The sequence below is a fragment of the Giraffa tippelskirchi genome, chromosome 6 (genome assembly GCF_054371585.1).
Source record: "Giraffa tippelskirchi isolate mGirTip1 chromosome 6, T2T-mGirTip1v1.2.pri, whole genome shotgun sequence".
Lineage (NCBI taxonomy): Eukaryota > Metazoa > Chordata > Mammalia > Artiodactyla > Giraffidae > Giraffa > Giraffa tippelskirchi.
The window spans coordinates 6,740,518-6,761,545 of NC_137280.1; the positions used below are offsets into that span (position 1 = coordinate 6,740,518).

At 37.6% G+C, this 21,028-nt stretch overlaps 1 protein-coding gene and 1 non-coding gene across 3 annotated transcripts in view; one reads left to right on the forward strand and one right to left on the reverse strand.

The window, feature by feature from the left end:
* Window positions 1-21,028, reverse strand: part of MMP16 (matrix metallopeptidase 16) — a 351,178-nt gene that overhangs the window by 78,453 nt on the left and 251,697 nt on the right. For both annotated transcript variants that reach the window (XM_081496834.1, XM_081496835.1), the window contains 2 exons: window positions 12,607-12,768; window positions 10,497-10,708 (listed from right to left, as the gene is read on the reverse strand). In XM_081496834.1, coding sequence (XP_081352960.1) covers window positions 10,497-10,708; window positions 12,607-12,768 — 374 coding nt within the window. The remainder of the gene's footprint in view (window positions 1-10,496; window positions 10,709-12,606; window positions 12,769-21,028) is intronic.
* Window positions 8,195-8,301, forward strand: LOC145511877 (U6 spliceosomal RNA). Its single transcript, XR_014058236.1, has one exon. It is a non-coding gene; the product is annotated as a U6 spliceosomal RNA (small nuclear RNA).

Genomic DNA, 21,028 nt, shown 5'->3' on the forward strand with positions numbered 1-21,028 from the left:
TATTAATTGCTACACCATTACCATTTTACTGAATAATTAGTGTTGCTTGCAAACTTTTTTTCCTATTGGCAAGAACGTTGTAATAAATACTATTGTTCATTTTAGATTGACTTCATTATTTCTGGATGAATCGCCATGTCTGGGATTACTAATTTGGAATCTATTCATATTTTCCTATTTATTTTAAGAAATACTAATGCTGCAGTTTAAACCTGAAATCTTTTTTTTTTCAGTCTTACTCATAATACAAACACAACACAATATGATGCATTGAAACTTAAAGTATCATAAGTATATACAGAAGAATGAACAGAACACCCAAGAACCTCCCTCATGAAGATTAAGTGCAGAGAACACAGAGTTAAAAGTAAAAACGTTATTCATTTAATAAGTATGTATTGGATGCTACCTATGGGCTCGGTACTGCTGATTAATTTTAATCCTATGAGTTATGTTACTTTTTATGTGAAAAAAATTATTTTTTGATTATATTCTAAATGCTTATTAGAAAGGCTACATTTCAGCTCCCCCTTGTCCCCGCTGTGGTTCAGAACATTGTTTTTCTTTTAATATTGTTAATAGCTGTATTTTTTCCCTCTTGACTTTAATGGAATTTTTCAATATATTGTCAAATAATTTACAAATAATGTGAGTTTTGGCCTCTACTTTGCTTTCAATATTTATACACATTAAGATTGCCTTGCAAAAGATAAAATAAACAAGAGTTTTAAGAAATTCTGAAGTACTGGCTCAGTGTTTAAATTAGTTCACATAATCTACAAAGTAAACTAATAATCACAACACTGCTAGCTGACAGTTTAAAAAGGGAATGGAAAGATTGAAGTTTCATTTTTGCTTTACAAAATATGAGGTCAAAAGTGGTATTTTAGTCACACATGGCAAGTATGAAGGAAAAAGACTGGAAGAATCACTATTTTCATATCTTCTAAAACTAAAACACCCTACCTTTATGTGCAATATAAATCTTGAACTAAATTTACATTAAGGTTAAAGTAATATGAACTTTTTGTTGAATATGAGCACTTTCCACATAAAAATCTAAATATAAAGACATAGATTATGACAAACATGGAACAAGAAAACATTTATCTTTGATACTGAAATTATTTAGATTACTAATAAGTACGAATAGGAAGATTCATATTGTTATGGAGTGAAATGATTTTTCAGATTAGTTCACAATATATTTTCAGAAAATGTTTCTGCATGACTATTATAGAATTGCCCTATTTATACTGCAAATTTATAATAAAATAAAATGTACATGATAAAATATATTTTAGTCTCCAAAATATGCACTGTAAGTATATAGTAAATGTTCTATTTTATATTATTAATAAACATAGTTTTACTGAATCTAAACAAGTATCCAAAATGTTTACAGCTACCCCCAAATAAAAGTGCCTAAGGAAGAAACTGAAAACTCAAGTGACTGTAAATCTATTCTACTGAATTCTTATACATGTGCCCCAACAGTTTAAGTAGAAAATGTCTATAAAAATTTAAGTATTTCAAGGAGTAAATCTTAAATTTAAATCATAATTAAAATTGATTTATCATAATTAAAATTTAAATACTAGTTTTAAGTAATAAATACAGATAATTTAAAAATCAATTAATGCTGACATTAAAATGAAGTACTATACATAATTCCAATTACTGCCTAAAACGTTTACCTAAAACTTTTGAAAGACTATGATTTTGTGCTACAAGGGAATTTTAATTAATTCTCTGCATATACTGTATTGGTAATTGCTCCCTTTGTTCTTATGTGAATCTAGCCCTAATTACAAAGTACTATAATATCAGGTAATACTTCCTGGCAGTACAGAATTAGACTCTGACTCAGAGTAATTTTAGATTATTCTATTCTGTGAAATTTCTCTAAATATTTTTTGTTTGTAAAACATTTTCTGGATTCTCTACTAATATAATATTTTAAATCATTTTACAGAGTAATATAAACAACAACGATAATGAACTCTTTTGTTCCTTTCCCTTATTATCTTAAGAATTAGAACCATTTTTTTGTGATCTTTAATCAACTAAAAGTTACTTTTAAAAGTAATTTCAAATAGCATGAGAATTTGAGTTAATAAATACAATGAGTAATTCAAAATGCTGAGTCATTTCCTGAGCTTACTACATACCTATGGTGGAATTTATTAGCCATTGTGGAATGCAACTTATTTAACAATTATTTACTGTCTGCTATGTTCAGAGTACTGTGTAATTCGACAACAAAAATAGAGGAGTAGATATAGTCCTTGCTTGGAGCCTGTGACAAAAAACATCTGACTCCAAGTCTATCTGTAATGTCTAGAGATAAGAGTTTAAGTATTCTTCTATAGTGACATAACCATGACACACCACTGTGCAATGGGAATGAGAGTTGGGAGAGAATTCATCCAACTTTAAAGATAAATCTATTTGTTGTGCTCAAAAAACGGCACAGAATTTAAACTCACAAAAAACTTCTCTGTATTTCTATAAATATTGCTCCCTTTCATATATCTATCTGACTCCATGTGGACCTACATAACAGCAGATGGTTTGGACAGGACTGGAGTTTGGAGATCATATTCTGACTTTAACAAATTGCAGCAGAAATCTAGAATATGATGTGAATATTTGTTATTTGAGAGGGAAAGACCTGCAAAGACAAGAAGGTCTGGCAAGGTCAAGAAACAGCAGAGAGACAAGTGTGTCTGGAGCTGAATGAGTAGAAGTGATCGGAGGATGAAAAGGGAGGTGAGATCGGAGAGGGAGAGGGAAGTGGAATGGCCACGGAGCCTTGTGGGCAACTGAAGGAAATTTGTTTTTCTCCACCAACTCTACTGAAGTATACTGACAAAGAAAAATTACATATATTGAAGGTGCATGACTTAGCGATTTGATATAAGTATACATTGTGAGATGATTACCTAAAATCTAACTAATAAATATATTGATCACCTCATATAGTTATCAAATTGTATGTATGTGGTAAGAACACTTGAGATCTACTTTCTTAGCTAATTTCAAGTAAATGATGCATTATTAACTGTAGTCACCATGGTACTACATCTTGTAACTGAATACGTCAGTTATACATCTTATAACTTAAATATATCTTATAAATGAATTTTCCCTTTGATAAACATCCCCCATTTCTCCACACCCCCAGCCCCTCATAACCACCATTCTTCTCTCTGTTACTATAAGCTTAACTATTTTAGATTCTACATATAAGTGAGATAATGCAATATTTGTCTTTTTTGTCCTTATTTTACTCAGCATAATAATCTCTAGATTTATCCATGGCCTCACAAATGGCAGGATTTCCTTCTTTTAAGGCTGAATGATATTCTATTGTATATGTGTGTGTATATATATATATATATATACACACACACACACACACATCATGTTTTCTTTATCCACTCATCCGTTGATAGACACTTGGCTAGTTTCCATATATCAGCTTTTTATAAATAGTGCTGCAATGAACATGGGAGTGCAGATATCTCTGTGAGATAATGTTCCCCGTCCCTTCTGGATATATACTCAGAAGTGGGATTGTTTGATAGGAACCTTGACGGACATTGAAGGGTTGACAATAGGGAGAAGGGAGGAAGCAAGGGAACAAGCGTGGAGGATATTACAGTACGAAGGTGAGCTGTGATGGTGCATTTGACTGGGACTTTAGCAGTGGAAGGAGAGGAAAATGGGTGGATTCTTAATGTATTTTTTGAAGGTAAAGCCAATAGGATTTGGCTCTATATTTTAGGATCTATTTACTAAATAAATGGGAAGGTGGAACTGCCCTTATTTGGAATGGAAAAGGGAAGCAGCAAAGGGGTAGGTTCTTGAAGGAAGAGCAATAGTTCAGTTCTAAGTCTGTTAATGGCAGCCCACTCCAGTCCTCTCGCCTGGAAAATCCCATGGATGGAGAAGCCTGGTGGGCTACAGTCCATGGGGTCGCTAAGAGTCGGACACGACTGAGTGACTTCACTTTCACTTTTCCCTTTCATGCACTGGAGAAGGAAATGGCAACCCACTCCAGTATTCTTGCCTGGAGAATCCCAGGGACGACGGAGCCTGGTGGGCTGCCGTCTATGGGGTCGCACAGAGTCGGACACGACTGAAGCAACTTAGCAGCAGCAAGTCTGTTAAATTTGGCACCTGAGTGGTGAGGCCAAGTGGGAACTTGAATACACAACCCTCACATGCTCCTTCACCTCACTTCTCTGAGCCAAAAGGTCTGTATCTTGGATCTGTCAAAGCTGACCACAGTGATTTTGACATCTGGAGTTTCTTCTTATCCTAGATCACACCGCTTGTTGGAAAGTTACCACCTGGACTCCACAGTCTTCTCTACTATCTTACTACTCCCAGGCTTAAGCCAATATTCTCTAATGTGTAAAGGGTCATTTTTGCTCTCTGTTTTGTGGGCTTTGATTTAAACGAAGCATTTCTGATTGATAATTACATGTTGCCCTTCCCTGATAAGATTTAAGCTTTCTAAGGGAAAAATCATAGTTTCAACTTCTTTAAATTTCCAAAGTTCAATGTCATTAATACAGAAAAGGCATAATGTACACTTGAAAAATTGACCAAATATCCTGTGTGAATAATGTGATATAGTTATAAAGGTGATGTGGGGAAGGCACAGTTACAGATTTCAAGAATGCTAAGGTTGAAACGAGGAACACTCAACACAGGGAGAAAACTTTAAAAACAAAATAAAATGAATGAAAGGACAAATATTGGTTCATGGGGAGATGTTTAGCATAGACTGGGAAACACATTGATATTAAGTACGAAGAGATTAGAAGCTACTGAAGAGTCAAAAAGCTCAATTTTGATCACTTGTAAGGAGCTTAGTTACAAATCAATATTGTGGAAATATAATTTATCTCTTTCAATAAGCATCTCTTTCTTGTATAACATCTTTTATGAAACAAAACTGTCTTGCAAATGAAACTGGATCATACTCTGTACTTATTAAACTTGGCTGAATGTACTTTTAATGAATGTCAAAATAATGTTAACAAATCTGTTTCTATGGAAATAACAAGAAGTATGATTCTTCAGTAGAATTCAGGAGGTGGCTGTAAGAGAAGATGGTCATATTTAAGAACAAATCATTTTGTGGTAAATTAACAAGCAAAAATTTGATGAAGTAAAAGGAACCTAATGATTTGTGTTTTTTTTTTTTTCTTTTTTGGATAAATGATGAAATGCTCTCTTTGACAAAGCTGTGGACTTTGCTTTTCTATATTAATTAGGAAGACACTTTACTGTGCTTCCTCAAATGCTTTTCCACGGCAGCTTTCAGTTTTGCCTCTTAACACTATCCTTTCTAGCTATACTTTAAAGAAGGGACCCTTGCTTGTTCCCCTTGATGTAAAGAACAGGTCAGTAGTCCAATGAACTACCTTTTCTCTTTTCTACTCTTTTATTTTTTGAGCTATGAGAAACTGAGTTACTGGATAGAGTTTTTCTTCGTGTCCTCAGTTTTGGGAAGAATATAGTTACTGCTGCATTGTTCCACACGCAACGGAATGCTGTGTGCTGAAACATACCCTCTACAAGGCAGGCTGATTCCGCTTTCCATTCTTTTTCATACCACAACAGACTATTCGATGTTTTTATCTTGTCCAAAGGAATTTTGAGAGTATTCAATTGAACAATCAGATTTTGTAATTGTTGTCAGTCCAATCACAATAGCAGCTTACACTCTTCAGAGAACGCTCTTAAAAATCACCTTCTATAAAGTACGGACAAAGTTATTTTGTTATTGCTATTTTGTTTCTCTGTTCTTTGGCATTTTGTTTTGATTTTAATTTTCTTGCTTTATATTCCCCAAAGATTATGAAGCTGCATAGAAAGATTAACTTTCTCATGCATAAATAAATAATAAGTAATATGTAAAATGATGTTTATAATAATATCCATATATATATAGATAATTTACTTATATTCCATATAGAAAGTATATTCAGGTGAATTCACTATAAATACATGAATGTTTGTGAGCTCAATGTATATCCAACCTCTTAAGAAGACTGCTACCAGAAGAATTATGCTGAAGCTGCATTTATAAAGGGCATCTCCTTCTATGAAGAAAACAAAATCATTTGATGATATTATCTTTTACTTATATCTAGGTTTTCTTCTTTTTTACTTAAAAATCATACATATAGAATTGAAGTAGATAATACTCATGGAGATCCTGGGCAAGGAATAATGAACCAAAAGAATGGAATACTTTCAATAGTGTCATATTGATTGATTACTGTTGTATAAACAAGATAAAGCTATAGTTTGTTTCAATACATATTATACTGAGATTACCTAATTTATTTGCTCAAGCATCACGAAGTCCATACAAACAATCCCTACTTGAAGTTTATAATCTAGTTAAGACACACATTACAATGAGAAATAATGAAAGAAAATAGAAATAAAAAAAGCACGCTAACTGAATGTAGAGAATAACTATAAAAATCACTAGAAAGAGATTTTGGGTTGATGAATAGTGAGAGGGTCTGGGACATGTGGAAGATGTTGAGGATGAAAATTTTGGATAAGCAAAGGCTGCAGAGAGGCCCCAGGTAATAAACTAAAGTGAAATGAGTGTTGGTAAGAGTTGAAGAAACAAAGAGGTTTCCAAGTTGCATAAAGAATTAGTAATGAAGAAAAGTAGAAAATGGTTACATTATTAAAAGTGAAATCAAATAGTGGGCGATCTTAAAATGCACTTGAAGGGACAGACAATAAGGAGCAAACTGTGAGAGTTAATGGTGAGTATGTCAAAGGAAAATTTACAAAGTAGGTGTGTACAAGAGGGACTGGCAGAGAGTAACCTCAGGTGGGAAGATCAGGTACCTGGAAAATGACATTCATTTAGAGGTGAAGGTAGTCTAGACCCTGTAGGCACAGAGGGAGAAGCTAAAAGGCCTGCAGTTCTTAACAGAGAAAAATAGAATTTGGGGGGCTCAGTCAGTGTGGGTGCTCTCCTACTCGCCTTCCATGGCAGGTGCAAACCTCTCTGTGAGGCGCTCTCACCTGCACGTCCACTTTGAAAACAGAGCGTCAGCTCCAAGAAAGCAGGATCTCGCTTGGGTTTCTTTTCTTGTTGTTGTTATTGTTTGTTTGTTTGTTTTAACTGCTACACTGCCAGTGCCTACAACAGAGTCTCACATAAGTTTCATAAATATTTCTTGAATATTTACTATTCTAAAATATAGCTTAAAGTCTATCTTTCTTTTCAAATTTTCCCTAACTCTTTCAGTTAGCAAAATGTAATGTGGAAAACAGATTTTTGGAATTAAGTAAACCTATAGTCAACTACGGACTACTTACTGTTCTGATTTTCAGTTTTCTCATTTGTAAAAGAGAGAATGCTTTCCATCTTGCTGTGTTATTATAAGGTTTAGAGGTTACTGGGCTTCCCTGGCGGCTCAGTTGGTAAAGAATCTGCCTGCAATGCGGGAGACCTGGGTTTGATCCGTGGGTCGGGAAGATCCCCTGCAGAAGGACATGGCAACCCACTCCAGTATTTTTGCCTGGAGAATTCCATGCACAGAGGAGCTGGTGGGCTGCAGTCCATGGGGTCACAAAGAGTTGGACAAGACTGAGTGACTAAACACACACACGGACAATATCAGCATAAAGCGCCTGGCTTATACTCAGGCACCTATTAGTTACCCAGTGCCCATAGCTATTAACAAAGAGCAGGTATCACTCGATCACAGTCTCTTCCCTTTGATCAAATTTTGGTCTATTTCTGATTTACATTTATCACTTTGTACTAGAGTTATGATATCTTCTCTGCCTCAGTACATCAACTTTTTAATATGTCAAATACCAATTGCTTTAATGTGCCTAGGAAGTGTTTTTCTCAAAATCGGTATAATAAGCCTTTTGGTGAAGTGATTTTTATATACTCAACTAGACTTCAGTACTTTCTCTTCATGTCTTTTCCTCTTGTACCTTAAAAGTACCTAGGTTAATGTTTATCTTCACTCCTGGAGTGTGAGCTCCATAAAGTCAGGGGTGTTACCTTCTATTTATAAATCCTGTGTGTTTAGTTGCTCAGTCATGTCCGACTGTTTGCAACTCCATGGACTGCAGCCCTCCAGGCTCCTCTGTCCATGGGGATTTTCCAGGCAAGAATACTGGAGTGGTGCTCGCTTCGGCAGCACATATACTAAAATTGGAACGATACAGAGAAGATTAGCATGGCCCCTGCGCAAGGATGACACGCAAATTCGTGAAGCGTTCCATATTTTTATGACTTGGAGGGCTGTCTGGGATCTTAGCTCCCTCTGAAATAAAAGTTTCCTTAACTTCCAAAAAAAAAAAAAAGAATACTGGAGTGGGTTGCCATGCCCTCCACCAGGGGATCTTCCCAACTCAGGGATTGAACGCAGGTCTCCCTCATTGCAGGCGGATTCTTCTACCGACTGAGCCACCAGGGAAGCCCAGGAACTGGAGTGGGTAGCCTATCCCTTCTCCAGAGGATCTTCCTGACCCAGGAATTGAACCAGGGCCTCCTGCATTGCAGGTGGATTCTTTACCAGCTGAGCCACCAGGGAAGCCCTGGATCCCTAGTAAACTACCCTAGGCATACCTGTTCATCATAGGAAATAGGAAATGAGTAGGAAAATTATAAAGAAGATCCCTTCTACAGAATTTATTCTAGAAAGAGAGCAGGGGTTAGTGAAAGAAACTGAATTCAGACAGTTTAGAAACTCTGTCCAGCAGAGAGTTTTGATTAAGGAATCCAAGTTAACATGAGAGTTTAGAGAAGCAGGCCTTACTCTCTCTATATATATTTTTAATATACTTGCTTTGACATTGAAAATAGTGACCACTACATTTTATTTGAGAGTTGGCCTATGTGCTTTCAACTCATTCCTGATGCCAAGAACCAGTGGTCATTCAAGAGCACTCACTAAGCTCACATGTGTGCAGAGCAAAAGGTTGGTAAAAATGATCGTTAGACCTGGGGAGATCAGTCTCTTCTGAGATTGGCAATCTAATTAGACAGATAAGAAGAATGAAATGAATGTACTCAGAGTCAATTTCATATCATATTCTCAGATAAAGTTGACACTTCGGTGATATCACCATGATATCAAGAAATAACACTTGGATGTGGAAATTCAGCCAAAGTAGTGAAATCAGAATCTTTCAGTTGTCATCTGGCATCTTGTAAAATAAAAAAATTATTGCATTTTCTGTCCATTTCAACTAGTTGCTGTGGGCTTAGCCACAATGAGTAATGAGTAAGCTTTTTTACTTTACTCCTTGAATCTAAATTTATTATCCTACTTAAATTAAGTAAGAGATATCTAACTGAGCATTGTAGGGCAGTTATAAAATTCAAAAATCTATTCATGTATTTGAACAAAAGCATTGATTTTTTTTCCTGGAAATTATGATGTTTTTGAGCATATTATAGTAAATCCAAATCTTACTTTCAAATAAAGGAAATAAAGTACTTTGCCTATTAAAATTATATGAAATCTATATTTTTAAAGTAGGGCCTCTGGTAGATAGGATATTCTGTGTAAGCAGGACAACATTTCATTATTTATTGATTCACGTCTACTAAAAAAAAGAGCACATTATTTTATTTTTAAATGAATGGTATTGGTAATATGTAGCTATTTTAATATACTGATGCCAACATAAAACTTACATTTTTCATTAATCTTTCAGAATGGTTTCCAAATATTGAGGGAAAAGTATTTTTCAGTATTATACTACATTCACTTTTTAGTATTATGTAATTTACTTTGATACATTGCTTTTTAGGGTTATTGTTGGAGAATTCAAAGTCACTGAAATGCACATTTAGCAAAATGTAAAATTAGTTTTAGTTTGTAATATTTTAAAAAAATGATGCAAATTAGGTAGCTAGAAATGCCTGACTTAAAAAAAAAACAGCAACATGTATATGTAAAATCAAAATGACAGTCTCAGAGAGATTTAACTTAAATGGCTACTAGTAGACCCCGAACAAAATGAAATGATCAATAGTCTTCTTAAAAAAAACAGTGTTGTAATTGTCAAATGAAATTACAAGGACCTCATAAGGATGTGCAAACCAAAGATAGAGTAGCGGCAGCGTGCCTGGAAGTGGCTAAGCTCCCAAGCAAATCATCTCTATTAGTTCCTATTCATGACTGAAATTATGGTTTTTTAATCTGTTCATAACATGCAGCATTTTTTAGCCTCACATTTCTAAGCATTTTAGCTTTTGCTGACATAAATGCATTCCCCAAATAGAATGTTACGAGAATCTTCTGCTAGACATTTAAGCCCATTTGTGCATTTCTTTTTAAGATACTTTCTTTGAACCTTCTAACTGTGAAAGGTCTGGGAAGGTGGTGTTAGAATGAACGAGAACTTGTTTTCTAAAGCGACACTGTAGACACTTGATCTATGGTTAAAAAAAAAAAAAAGTCACAGCTTCCTACCTTGAAAACAAACATCTCCCGGCGAAGAATAGCTAGAGTGTTAAAGTTCCCATCGCAGATGTTGGGCTTGGCTCCAGGATAGGAAGGTCTGCCGGTGGGGGGCCGCGGAGGTTTGGGCCGGTCGTTCTTCCTTGGGTCAGCGGGAGGAGCAGAGCGCTGCGGGGGCACCGTTGGTAGAGGTCTTGTTGGTGGGGGAATCTTGTCAGGTGGACCTTTTGAAAATATGAGGACAGCACTGGGCTCAGTTAAAATTGGAAGAGTGCTGGAAAAAATGCTACAGAGGACAATCACTCATAGTGAAGGGTTCTGACTAACTGAGCTAAGAGGTCTTTAAGATTGCATATTTACTGAAATAACAAACCATTTTACCCAACAAACCATTGCCAAGTCCATCAGAAACTGTCTTTATCATGTTGAATTCTAGATCCAAGTAACTAGGCCTTCTTTGTTAATTTTTAATGATTTTTTTTTTTAAATAGCCTCACCACAGTCCTTATTGGATATGCTGCTTTGAAATCTTTTTTGGAAGTAGGTGGTATATTAATAATAAATAAATTAAAATGAATACTGGAACGCTGCATGTAAATGCTACCAAAGTTAATCCTAGATTTTGATAGATGATTCTATGCAAATATTTCTAAACATTAACAAATCAAAGTTTATTCTACCCTATGTATATAACTGTATTTTATAACCTTTTCTTGACTTTCATTATTTTTTTCTAATGAAATGTTTTGACAAATTGCTAGACTAGTATTTCATTTGAATACTAAATCTAAAACACCTATTGATTAAAACACCACTAGGTAAAATATTAATGTGAAGAAGTATTTCTAAAAGGAGGTTTTTAAATCAAGCCCAAGTTTACACATGTAATTTGGTACAGATGTAAAGCATCATTCCTCAAGAGATTTATGTTTTAAAAAAGAAATACAGAGCTGTTCACACTTAATATTTAGATATGGAAAGAATACTCTTTTGCAGACCTTCAGTCTAGACAACTAATTCATGAGGTCATGAGAAAGAGCCTCCTTTCAGTTAACTATACGCATAGGCAGAGGCTAGCTCATTCAACACATAAGTTATTTAGTTTTGAGTCTCAGACATTTCTGTTTTCTCAGTAGCCCCCCAAAAAAGAGCAGCAACAAAAATTGACCTTTTGTCCCCAAAACTTACTTTAACCCTGAGAGAATTCTCACCACTTTGAAGTTGAAAAACTAATAAATGCAAAACAAATTAGTGAATTTAAACTATGATATTTGAAAATGTAAATTATACGTTATGCATACTGAATATTAATATACATACAGCACACATTTACCTTTGTATTGTAAAATGAAAGCTTCATTTTATTAATTTAGTAAAGCATATTCTCTACATGTAAATTATAAATGTCAAGTTCTTAACAGTTAAATTTTGTGTGAAACACATGTCTTTATAAAAGTCAATGGCCATGTTGAGGGAGTCAGGATATAAATATGTGTAAGAGTCTCTCTCTCTTTTGTCTTAATTTGCATTCATTGACTGAACCCCATAAATTAAAGTGATTTTACTCTACTAGAAATTTATTTTGAATTATATGATAGTAAACTTAGCCATTTGTTATTTTTTACTCTTAGTCAATAACTACATGCTTTTGAGTTTATTCTGTTACATCCATCACACAAGATTATTTTCAGCATTTTCAAAAGTGGTTTGTCTAGGATCTAACGTCAATGAGAATCAATCTGTCAGCTTTTATCAAAGTCTCAGTCTCTTCTAGGAAAGTCTTCTAACTCACTGTGTTTATTGGTTATATTAATTTATTACATTTTACCTGAATTTTAAATGCTAATGTTTATCAGATCTTTACTATAATTTCAGGTTTCAATTAAACTCAGTATGAAAAGTTTATCTGTGCCTAGGCTTTCCCATAATCTGCATATTAAGACATCTACAATTGGTGCCAACCAAACTTGATTGATAGAAGACTTTTGCCAATAGATTAGATTTTTATTCAATATCTATCTCTCTAATACAACACTTAGAGCATCTATCTCAAAAAAGACAACACAGAAGGAATTCTGTACTTCACTGCGGAGTTAATCAAACAGAATCAGTGGTGACCTACCGTATATCTTCTGGATGCCCTGTAAATCATCACTAGGCAGTTTGAAGTTGTCAGTCTCCATGTACTGGTAAAAAGGGGCCATGATGGCAGTAGGGTCGTTGGAATGTTCCAGCCCCAGAGCATGTCCCAGTTCATGAACTGCCACAAGAAATAAGTCATTTCCTGTGCAAATGAGAAGAACAGACATCATTACAACTAATATCCAAATATAGAATTGACAAGGACATTTGGTATCACCAAAATTTTATCCAAGGAAAATAAGAGGAACTCTTGGTTTAGTTCAACTATCATTGTGATTTATGAACTGCCACAAGAAATGAGTCATTTCCTGTGCAAATGAAAAGGCATTATTATTATTAATATCTAAGTATAGAATTGACAAGGACAATTGGTATTACCAAACTTTTACCCAAGAAAAATAAGAGGAACTCTTTAGTTAAACTATCAGTGTGATTTTTATCATTGGATTGCTGCTGCTAAGTCGCTTCAGTCGTGTCCGACTCTATGCGACCCCATAGACGGCAGCCCACCAGGCTCTGTCGTCCCTAGGATTCTCCAGGCAAGAATACTGGAGTGGGTTGCCATTTCCTTCTCCAGTGCATGAAAGGGAAAAGTGAAAGTGAAGTCACTCAGTCGTGTCTGACTCTTAGCGACCCCATGGACTGTAGCCCACCAGGCTCCTCCGTCCATGGGATTTTCCAGTCAAGAGTACTGGAGTGGGGTGCCATTGCCTTCTCCTATCATTGGATTACCTTTGAGTAAAATCCAACATGTTATTTCAAAAAGGAGGGGGGGTTGGTGGTGAGGAGGTGATGATAGTGAAGTCACAAAAATTTAGAAACTTAAAGAGGAATAAAGAACAAAAGTTGAAGAGAGAACAGTAGCATCAGAAATTGCTACTACTGCTGTTGAAATATCCTAGAAAACATGCAATATGCTATATCTCACTTATGTGATCTTCATATTGGACATAATTCTAACAATAATTCAGCAAAAAATACAAGGTACAAGCCCTACTTTTACACAAATGAGTAGATTAAGGCATGAGGGTGACAAATTTTGTCAACAATAGTAAATCTTTGTATTTACATAGCTGTGACTAGAACTCAGGTTATTATAATTCCTAGAATATGGTTTATTTTTCTTATCAGCCTAGAATATAGGAACACAGGAGTGTAAAATAAAAGTCATAGGGTAGCAGTCATAAAAACTAGGAATCTAGTCAGCTCTGCAAATACAAATTCTAATCAATTAATACATGATCTGAACAAAATATATTTATCTCAGACCTCTCAGAGACACTTAATCTGACTGTGTGATCAGACCCCTGTGGATGGCCTCTGTCTACATGCTGTCCACTCTCAGATCATCATAAGCCAACTCCTGAGAACAGGGCCAGTCCTTCCTGGATATTTGCTAATTACAAGTTTAATTGAACCACATGAGTATCAACGAACTGGGGCTGTTATTCTTCTAAGAGTTATGTTTCTAAGTGATAAGTTTAACATGGCTGAACATAAAGTGTAGTTTTACATGGTCGCCTTGTTACAAACGCTAAAGATTTCAATGAACTTCCGGAGTCTCGCTTTAAGGAACATTCCTTTCCAGCTACTTTTACAATGTAATCACTGTAGTAATTACCTTCAGAGGGCTATATTTTTAAACGTGAAAACTGAGTGCATAACCAGCATTTCTTCTGATTCCATTCTGGAGTAGTCTGTCAGAGGGGAGGAATGAAACCGTGGGGCCGACTGCACACAGAAATGCGCCATTCAAACATTTCTGGGGCTTACCTGAGTTTCAGAGAGTATCTGTTTAAATACCAGTGGGAAACAAATTAGACGGGCTTAAAACGAAATAGAAGTTAAAAGAAAAATAATATAATATGTATTATCTTTAATAAGAATGTTGACTACCTTTATTAAGTTTATAAAGTTTACTAACTCTGCCCTGGGCCTTTTAACCTGTGAGAAAACCTGTATTTTCTCACTTAATTCCCACAGTTCTCCAGTCACTATGATCACGTCCACTTAAAAAATGAGAAGGAGACATTAAATACAATTTGCAAGTTCATGTACTAAGACATAGGTGGGTTTCTGTCCTCATAGCATTACATTCTGGAGAAGGCAATGGCACCCCACTCCAGTACTCTTGCCTAAAAATCCCATGGACGGAGGAGCCTGGTAGGCTAGTCCATGCGGTCGCTGAGAGTCGGACGCGACTGTGCGACTTCACTTTCACTTTTCCTGTTCATGCACTGGAGAAGGAAATGGCAACCCACTCCAGTGTTCTTGCCTGGAGAATCCCAGGGATGGCAGAGCCTGATGGGCTGCCGTCTATGGGGTCGCACAGAGTCGGACACGACTGAAGCGACTTAGCAGCAGCAGCAGCATTACATTCTAATAGGGGAGACTAAAGAGAAATATGATAGAAAAGTAAAATAAACAGGAGCTGCTATATAACACAGGGAGCCCAGCCTGGCCCTCTATGACGACCAAGAGGGCTGGAATGTAATCATGACTGATTTGCGATATTGTATGGCAGAAACCAACACAGCCTTGTAATTATCCTCCAATTAAAAATTAAGTGATATTGAAGGGAATAGGATCAAACTGGGAGATAAAATCATCAAGGATTTGGGAGAACAATGCAAGTGCTGGTATATGACTACAGCAAGGGGAGACAGTGGATGGAACAGTCTGACAAAAATCACAGTCACAGCTTGACGTTTCTATGGAGGAGAGTAGGAGTATGATCTTGAAGTAGCATTAAAAGAAAAAGATATAAGAGGGCATGTATCATAGCTCACAACCTGCAAGAGAAGGAATGTGGGGGAGAAAACAGCTAGCATTTTGAAGGTATGGAGACACTGCTTAGATACCAAAAGAATCCAAAGGGAATATTTTCAAAATAAGTTGATTATTATTAAAGAGGTTTTGTTGACAACGGACTTGGAACATCTCTTGAGTGAACAGCTTCAGCATAGAGAAGGAAGGAAATGAAGGCAGAGATGGCAATGTACAAGTCATAAGAGAATGAGCATCCCGGGGGTAAGGGCTGGCCTGTGCTTCCTGTGCTAACAGATGAGAACAGAGGAGAGGGCCCAAAAATAAACCTCATGATCCCAAGATATCAAATAAAAGAGATCACTATTACTTTAAGAATGCACTTAAAGGAATTAAAGAACACGGACAAAGCAGGGAGTGAAATTTCAGGGGGGATACAGGAGGAAGATGTACAATGGGAGAAAGGAAAACTTCCTGCACCCACCTTTGCCTCAGTTTTTGTTCTTTTTCCTCTGCCTACAAGATGCTTCCACATGCTTCAGCAAGATAACCGAGATCTTTTATCCATATTCCTTTCTCCTCCTTTCCAACATTATTTCCTATTTCTTTTCCTTCTGTTACCCTCTTTCTAGTTATATAAGTATGTGCTTGCTCAGCCCTGAAGGTAAATGCATGAACTGTCTTCCTTCTAGAATTGAAACACACCTTCCTTTTCTTGGTGTGTTGAAGTGAAGTGAAGTGAAAGACGCTCAGTTGCATCTGACTCTTTGCGACCCCATGGACTATTCAGTCCATGGAATTCTCTAGGCCAGAATACTGGAGTGGGTAGCCTTTCCCTTCTCCAGGGGATCTTCCCAACCCGGGGATCAAACCCAGGTTTCCCGCATTGCAGGCGGATTCTTTACCAACTGAGCCACAAAGGAAGCCCTCTTGGTGTGTTGGATGCCTATCAAGCTGACTTGGTGTGAGTGCTCAAATGTTACCTTCCCTATGAAGTCCTTCCCTGAAGGGGTACTATTACCACATGCTCTCTTTTTGCTCCCATAACCCATTGTGCATCACCTTATCATAAAATTCACTACCATTTTATTGTCATCATCTCTGAGCTGCTGCTAAGTCACTTCAGTCGTGTCCGACTCTTAGCGACCCCATGGACTGCAGCTTACCAGGCCCCTCCGTCCATGGGATTTTCCAGGCAAGAGTACTGGAGTGGGGTGCCATTGCCTTCTCCCATCTCTGAGCAGGTCTTTCCAATGTATTCTGAATTCTTTAAAGACTGACCTTGTGCATCGTATATCTTGGCGTCCTCAGTTCAAAGACATTATCTGACATCTCAGTTCAGTTCAGTTCAGTTGCTCAGTCGTGTCCGACTCTCTGCGACCCCATGAATTGCAGCACGCCAGGCCTCTCTGTCCATCACCAACTCCCGGAGTCTACCCAAACCCATGTCCATCGAGTCGGTGATGCCATCCAGCCATCTCATCCTCTGTCGTCCCCTTCTCCTCCCACCCCCAATCCTACCCAGCATTAGGGTCTTTTCCAATGAGTCAACTCTTCGCATGAGGTGGCCAAAGTATTGGAGCTTCAGCTTCAACATCAGACCTTCCAATGAACACCCAGGATTGATCTCTTTTAGGATGGATTGATTGGATCTCCTTGCAGTCCAAGAAACTCTCAAGAGTCTTCTCCAACACCACAGTTCAAAAGCATCAATTCTGCAGCGCTCAGCTTTCTTCACCGTCCAACTCTCACATCCATACATGACCACTGGAAAAACCATAGCCTTGACTAGACGGACTTTTGTTGGCAAAGTAATGTCTCTGCTTTTAAACATGCTATCTAGGTTGGCCATAACCTTCCTTCCAAGTAGTAAGCGTCTTTTAATTTCATGGCTGCAGTCACCATCAGCAGATAAATCGTTAAGTGAGCTCAATGAATGAATGAGTTCCCAGGAAGTGGAGGACTAATTAGAATTTGAGTAGTAAAGAACAGAATGTCATTTTCATCTAAACATAGTTCAGATTTTGTTCTTCCCCCCACAAACTTTATTGAAGCACAATTGACAAAACTGCAAATATTTAAATTGTGCATTGTGGTGGTTTGATATATGTTGTGAAAGGATTCTCTTCAATGAGTTAATAAACACATGCGTTACCAACTTTCTTTCTTTTTGGTGAGAACTCTTTTATCAAATTGCAGTGGTAAAATTCAGTGTCATCAACTATAGTCACCATGCTATACATTAGATCCTTAGAAATTATTCATCTTACAACTGAAAGTTTGTACTCCTTTAACAACCTTTTTCTATCTGCCCACCCCCCAGTGTTTTTTCAGATTATCATGGATGGAAAGAGAATGAAATGAGATGAGGGAAAACTGAGGAGACCACTACTCTTATATGGCATCAGACAGTGGAACTAAAATACGCCAACACTCAATAAATGTCACTAAGTTGCTCAAAAAGTGCCAGAAGATAGTTGTGTTTGAAGTAATGAAAAAGGCTATGGTCTATAGGAAATTGTTGGAGAGTGCAGAGCAAGTTTGCTTTTATAAAATATTTTAGAGGAGGAATTATAATGATTGCAGGGACTAAGGACTGAGAGTGGGATGTTCACAATGTTTGGACAGTGGAAAATCAAAAGGCACAGGAGTTCAGATTTACTGGAAAATAGGACTTTTAAAGATGGTAACGATAACCCTATATGCGAGACGGAATAAGAGACACAGATGCATAGAACAGTGTTATGGACTCTGAGGGAGAAGGTGAGGGTGGGACGATCTGAGAGAATAGCATTGAAACATGTATATTATCATATGTGAAACAGATCGCCAGTCCAGGTTTGATGCATGAAACAAATGCTCAGGGCTGGGGCAGTGGGATGACCCAGAGGGATGGGATGGGGAGGGAGGTGGGAGGGGGGTTCAGGAAGGGGAACACATGTAAACCCATGGCTGATTCATGTCAATGTATGGCAAAAACCACTACAATATGATAAAGTAATTCGCCCCCAACTAAAATAAATAAATTTATAAAAAAAAATAAAGATTACATTTTGAGTTAAAAATTAAAAAAAACAACAACAATGAAACATGCTCTTGTGGATCACCCAGCAAGCATGCACTAGTCATGGGCAGAGATAAACAGCAGAAAGAAGAAGGGGGTCATTTAATTAGAGACGTAGGATCCATGGCAGTGTTTGTGAGTGTGTAATACATGGAGAAGGCTTCAGATTGTGTCTCAGAGGATACTCACGGGTGAGAGGAAGCAAGGAGGAAATGAATCACGGGTATTTTACATGTCAGATGTCTAACACCAACTCTGGAATGAACACCTTTATGATTTTATATCAGAGATATATTCATTAAGATACAAATCTAATATTGATGAAATACTGCAACCACAAATAAGGTGCAAAGTTGTAGGACAGGTGTATGCTCAGCATCTGGGCATACTCATGCCCAGAAAATACATAAAAGGGTCTTAGGAAGCATTACTACCAATAAAGCTAGTAGAGGTGATGGAATTCCAGCTGAGCTATTTAGAATACTAAAAGATAATGTTGCTAAAGTGCTGCACTGGATACGTCTGCAAATGTGGAAAACCGAGCAGTGGCCACAGGGCTGGAAACGGTCAGTTTTTGTCCGAATTCCAAAGAAGGGTAAGGCTTAAGAATGTTCAAACTACTGGACAATTGTGTTCACTTTCCATGCTAGTAAGGGTATGCTCAAAATCCTTCAAGTTAGGCTTCAGCAGTACTTGAATTGAGAACTTCCAGATGTACAAGCTGGATTTAGAAAAGGCAGAGGAACCAGAGCTCAAATTGCCAACATTCTTTGGAACATAGAGAAAGCAAGAGAATTTCAGAAAGACATCTACTTCTGATTCATTGTGTGGAAGCCTTTGACTGTGTGGATCACAACAAACTGTGGAAAATTCGTAAAGTGGTGGGGATACGAGACCACCTTACCCATCTCCTGGGAAACCTGTAGGCGGGTCAAGATGCAACAGTTAGAACCTTACATCGAACTGGTTCCAAATTGAGAAAGGAGTCTGTCAGGGCTGTGTACTGTCACCCCGTTTATTTAACTTATCTGAAGAGTGCATCTTGTGAAATGCTGAGCTGGATTACTTACAAGCTGGAGTTAAGATTGCTGGGAGAAATAACAACCTCAAAAATGTACATGATACCACACTAATGGCAGAAAGCAAAGAGGAACTAAAGAGCCTCTTGATGAGGACGAAGGAGGAAAGTGAAAAAGCTGGCTTAAAACTCAACGTTAAAAAAACTAGGATCATGACATCCGATACCATCACTTCATGGCAAATAGAGGGGTGGAAAAGTGGAAGTGGTAACAAGTTTTCTCTTCTTGGGCTCAAAAATCAATACGGATGGTGACTCAGCCATGAAATTAGAAGATGTTTGCTTCTTGGAAGGAAGGCTATGACAAACCTAGACAGTGCATTGAAAAGCAAAGATATCACTTTGCCAACAAATGTCCATATAGTCAAAGCTATGGTCTTTCCAGTAGTCATGCATGCATGTGAGAGTTGGACCAAAAAGAAGGCTGAGCGCTGAAGAATTGGTGCTTTTGAACTGTGGTGTTGGAGAAGATTCTTGAGAGTCCCTTGGACAACAAGGAGAACAAACCAGTTAATCCTAAGTGATGCCAACCCTGAGTACTCATTGGAAGGACTGATGCTGAAGCTGAAGCTCCAATGCTTTGATCTGATGGGAACAGCCAACTCATCGGAAAAGACCCTGATGCTGGGAAAGATTGAAGGCAGGAGGCGAAGAAGGTGGCAGAGGATGAGATGGTTGGATAGCATCACTGATTCAATGCACATGAACTTAGGTGAACTCTGGGAGATGGTGAGAGACAGGGAGGCCTAGTGTGCTGCAGTCCATGGGGTCAGTGGGGAGAGAACAAATTGGCCAAGATGGCATGTTGAGGCTCTCTCGCCCCACGTTTTGTAAATAATGACTATGTAACAGCTGAGATCACTTATAGCACTGCACATGCACATCCCAGGGTACTTGCTTGGTCACGGGCTGCTTTGTGCGGTTCGCCTGTATGAGCTTCACCATGAAAGCCCTGGCTGCTGCTGCATTGGGGCCACAGTGGAGCAGCATCATGGTTATGCTAGATGAGGTTATGTTATGGCTCCGTTATGGTTGTGCTGTGGTTATGTTGTGGCTGCTGCTACAGCAGCTGTGCCAACCAGCAGAGAATAAATGTGTCTGCAGTTTCTACGGCTCTTCGCATCTTCTTCCATCCTCTTTGCTCACGTCTTGCCTACCCTGGGTTCAACGAACAGTGTACACAGTATTAACAGCGAGACAACTGGCATCACAAACAGGCTGAGACGCAGTACAGGTTCACAAAGAGTTGAATATGACTTAACAACTGAATAGCAAGAACTACGACAACTGCAAATCAGCTGCAGAGTGGCAGCACAGGTGTATGCGCAGTGTCTGGGCATCCTCAGGCCTGCAACATACGTGTAAGTTTGGCTGCAATGTGTGCTATCAGTGGGCTAAAAGTGAAAGGAAGTTTTATCAAAAACAGACCTAATGACAAAACAGCAATCCATCAAGCTTGCCATGGACCAGCAAAACAGGGCAGTGGAACCAAGA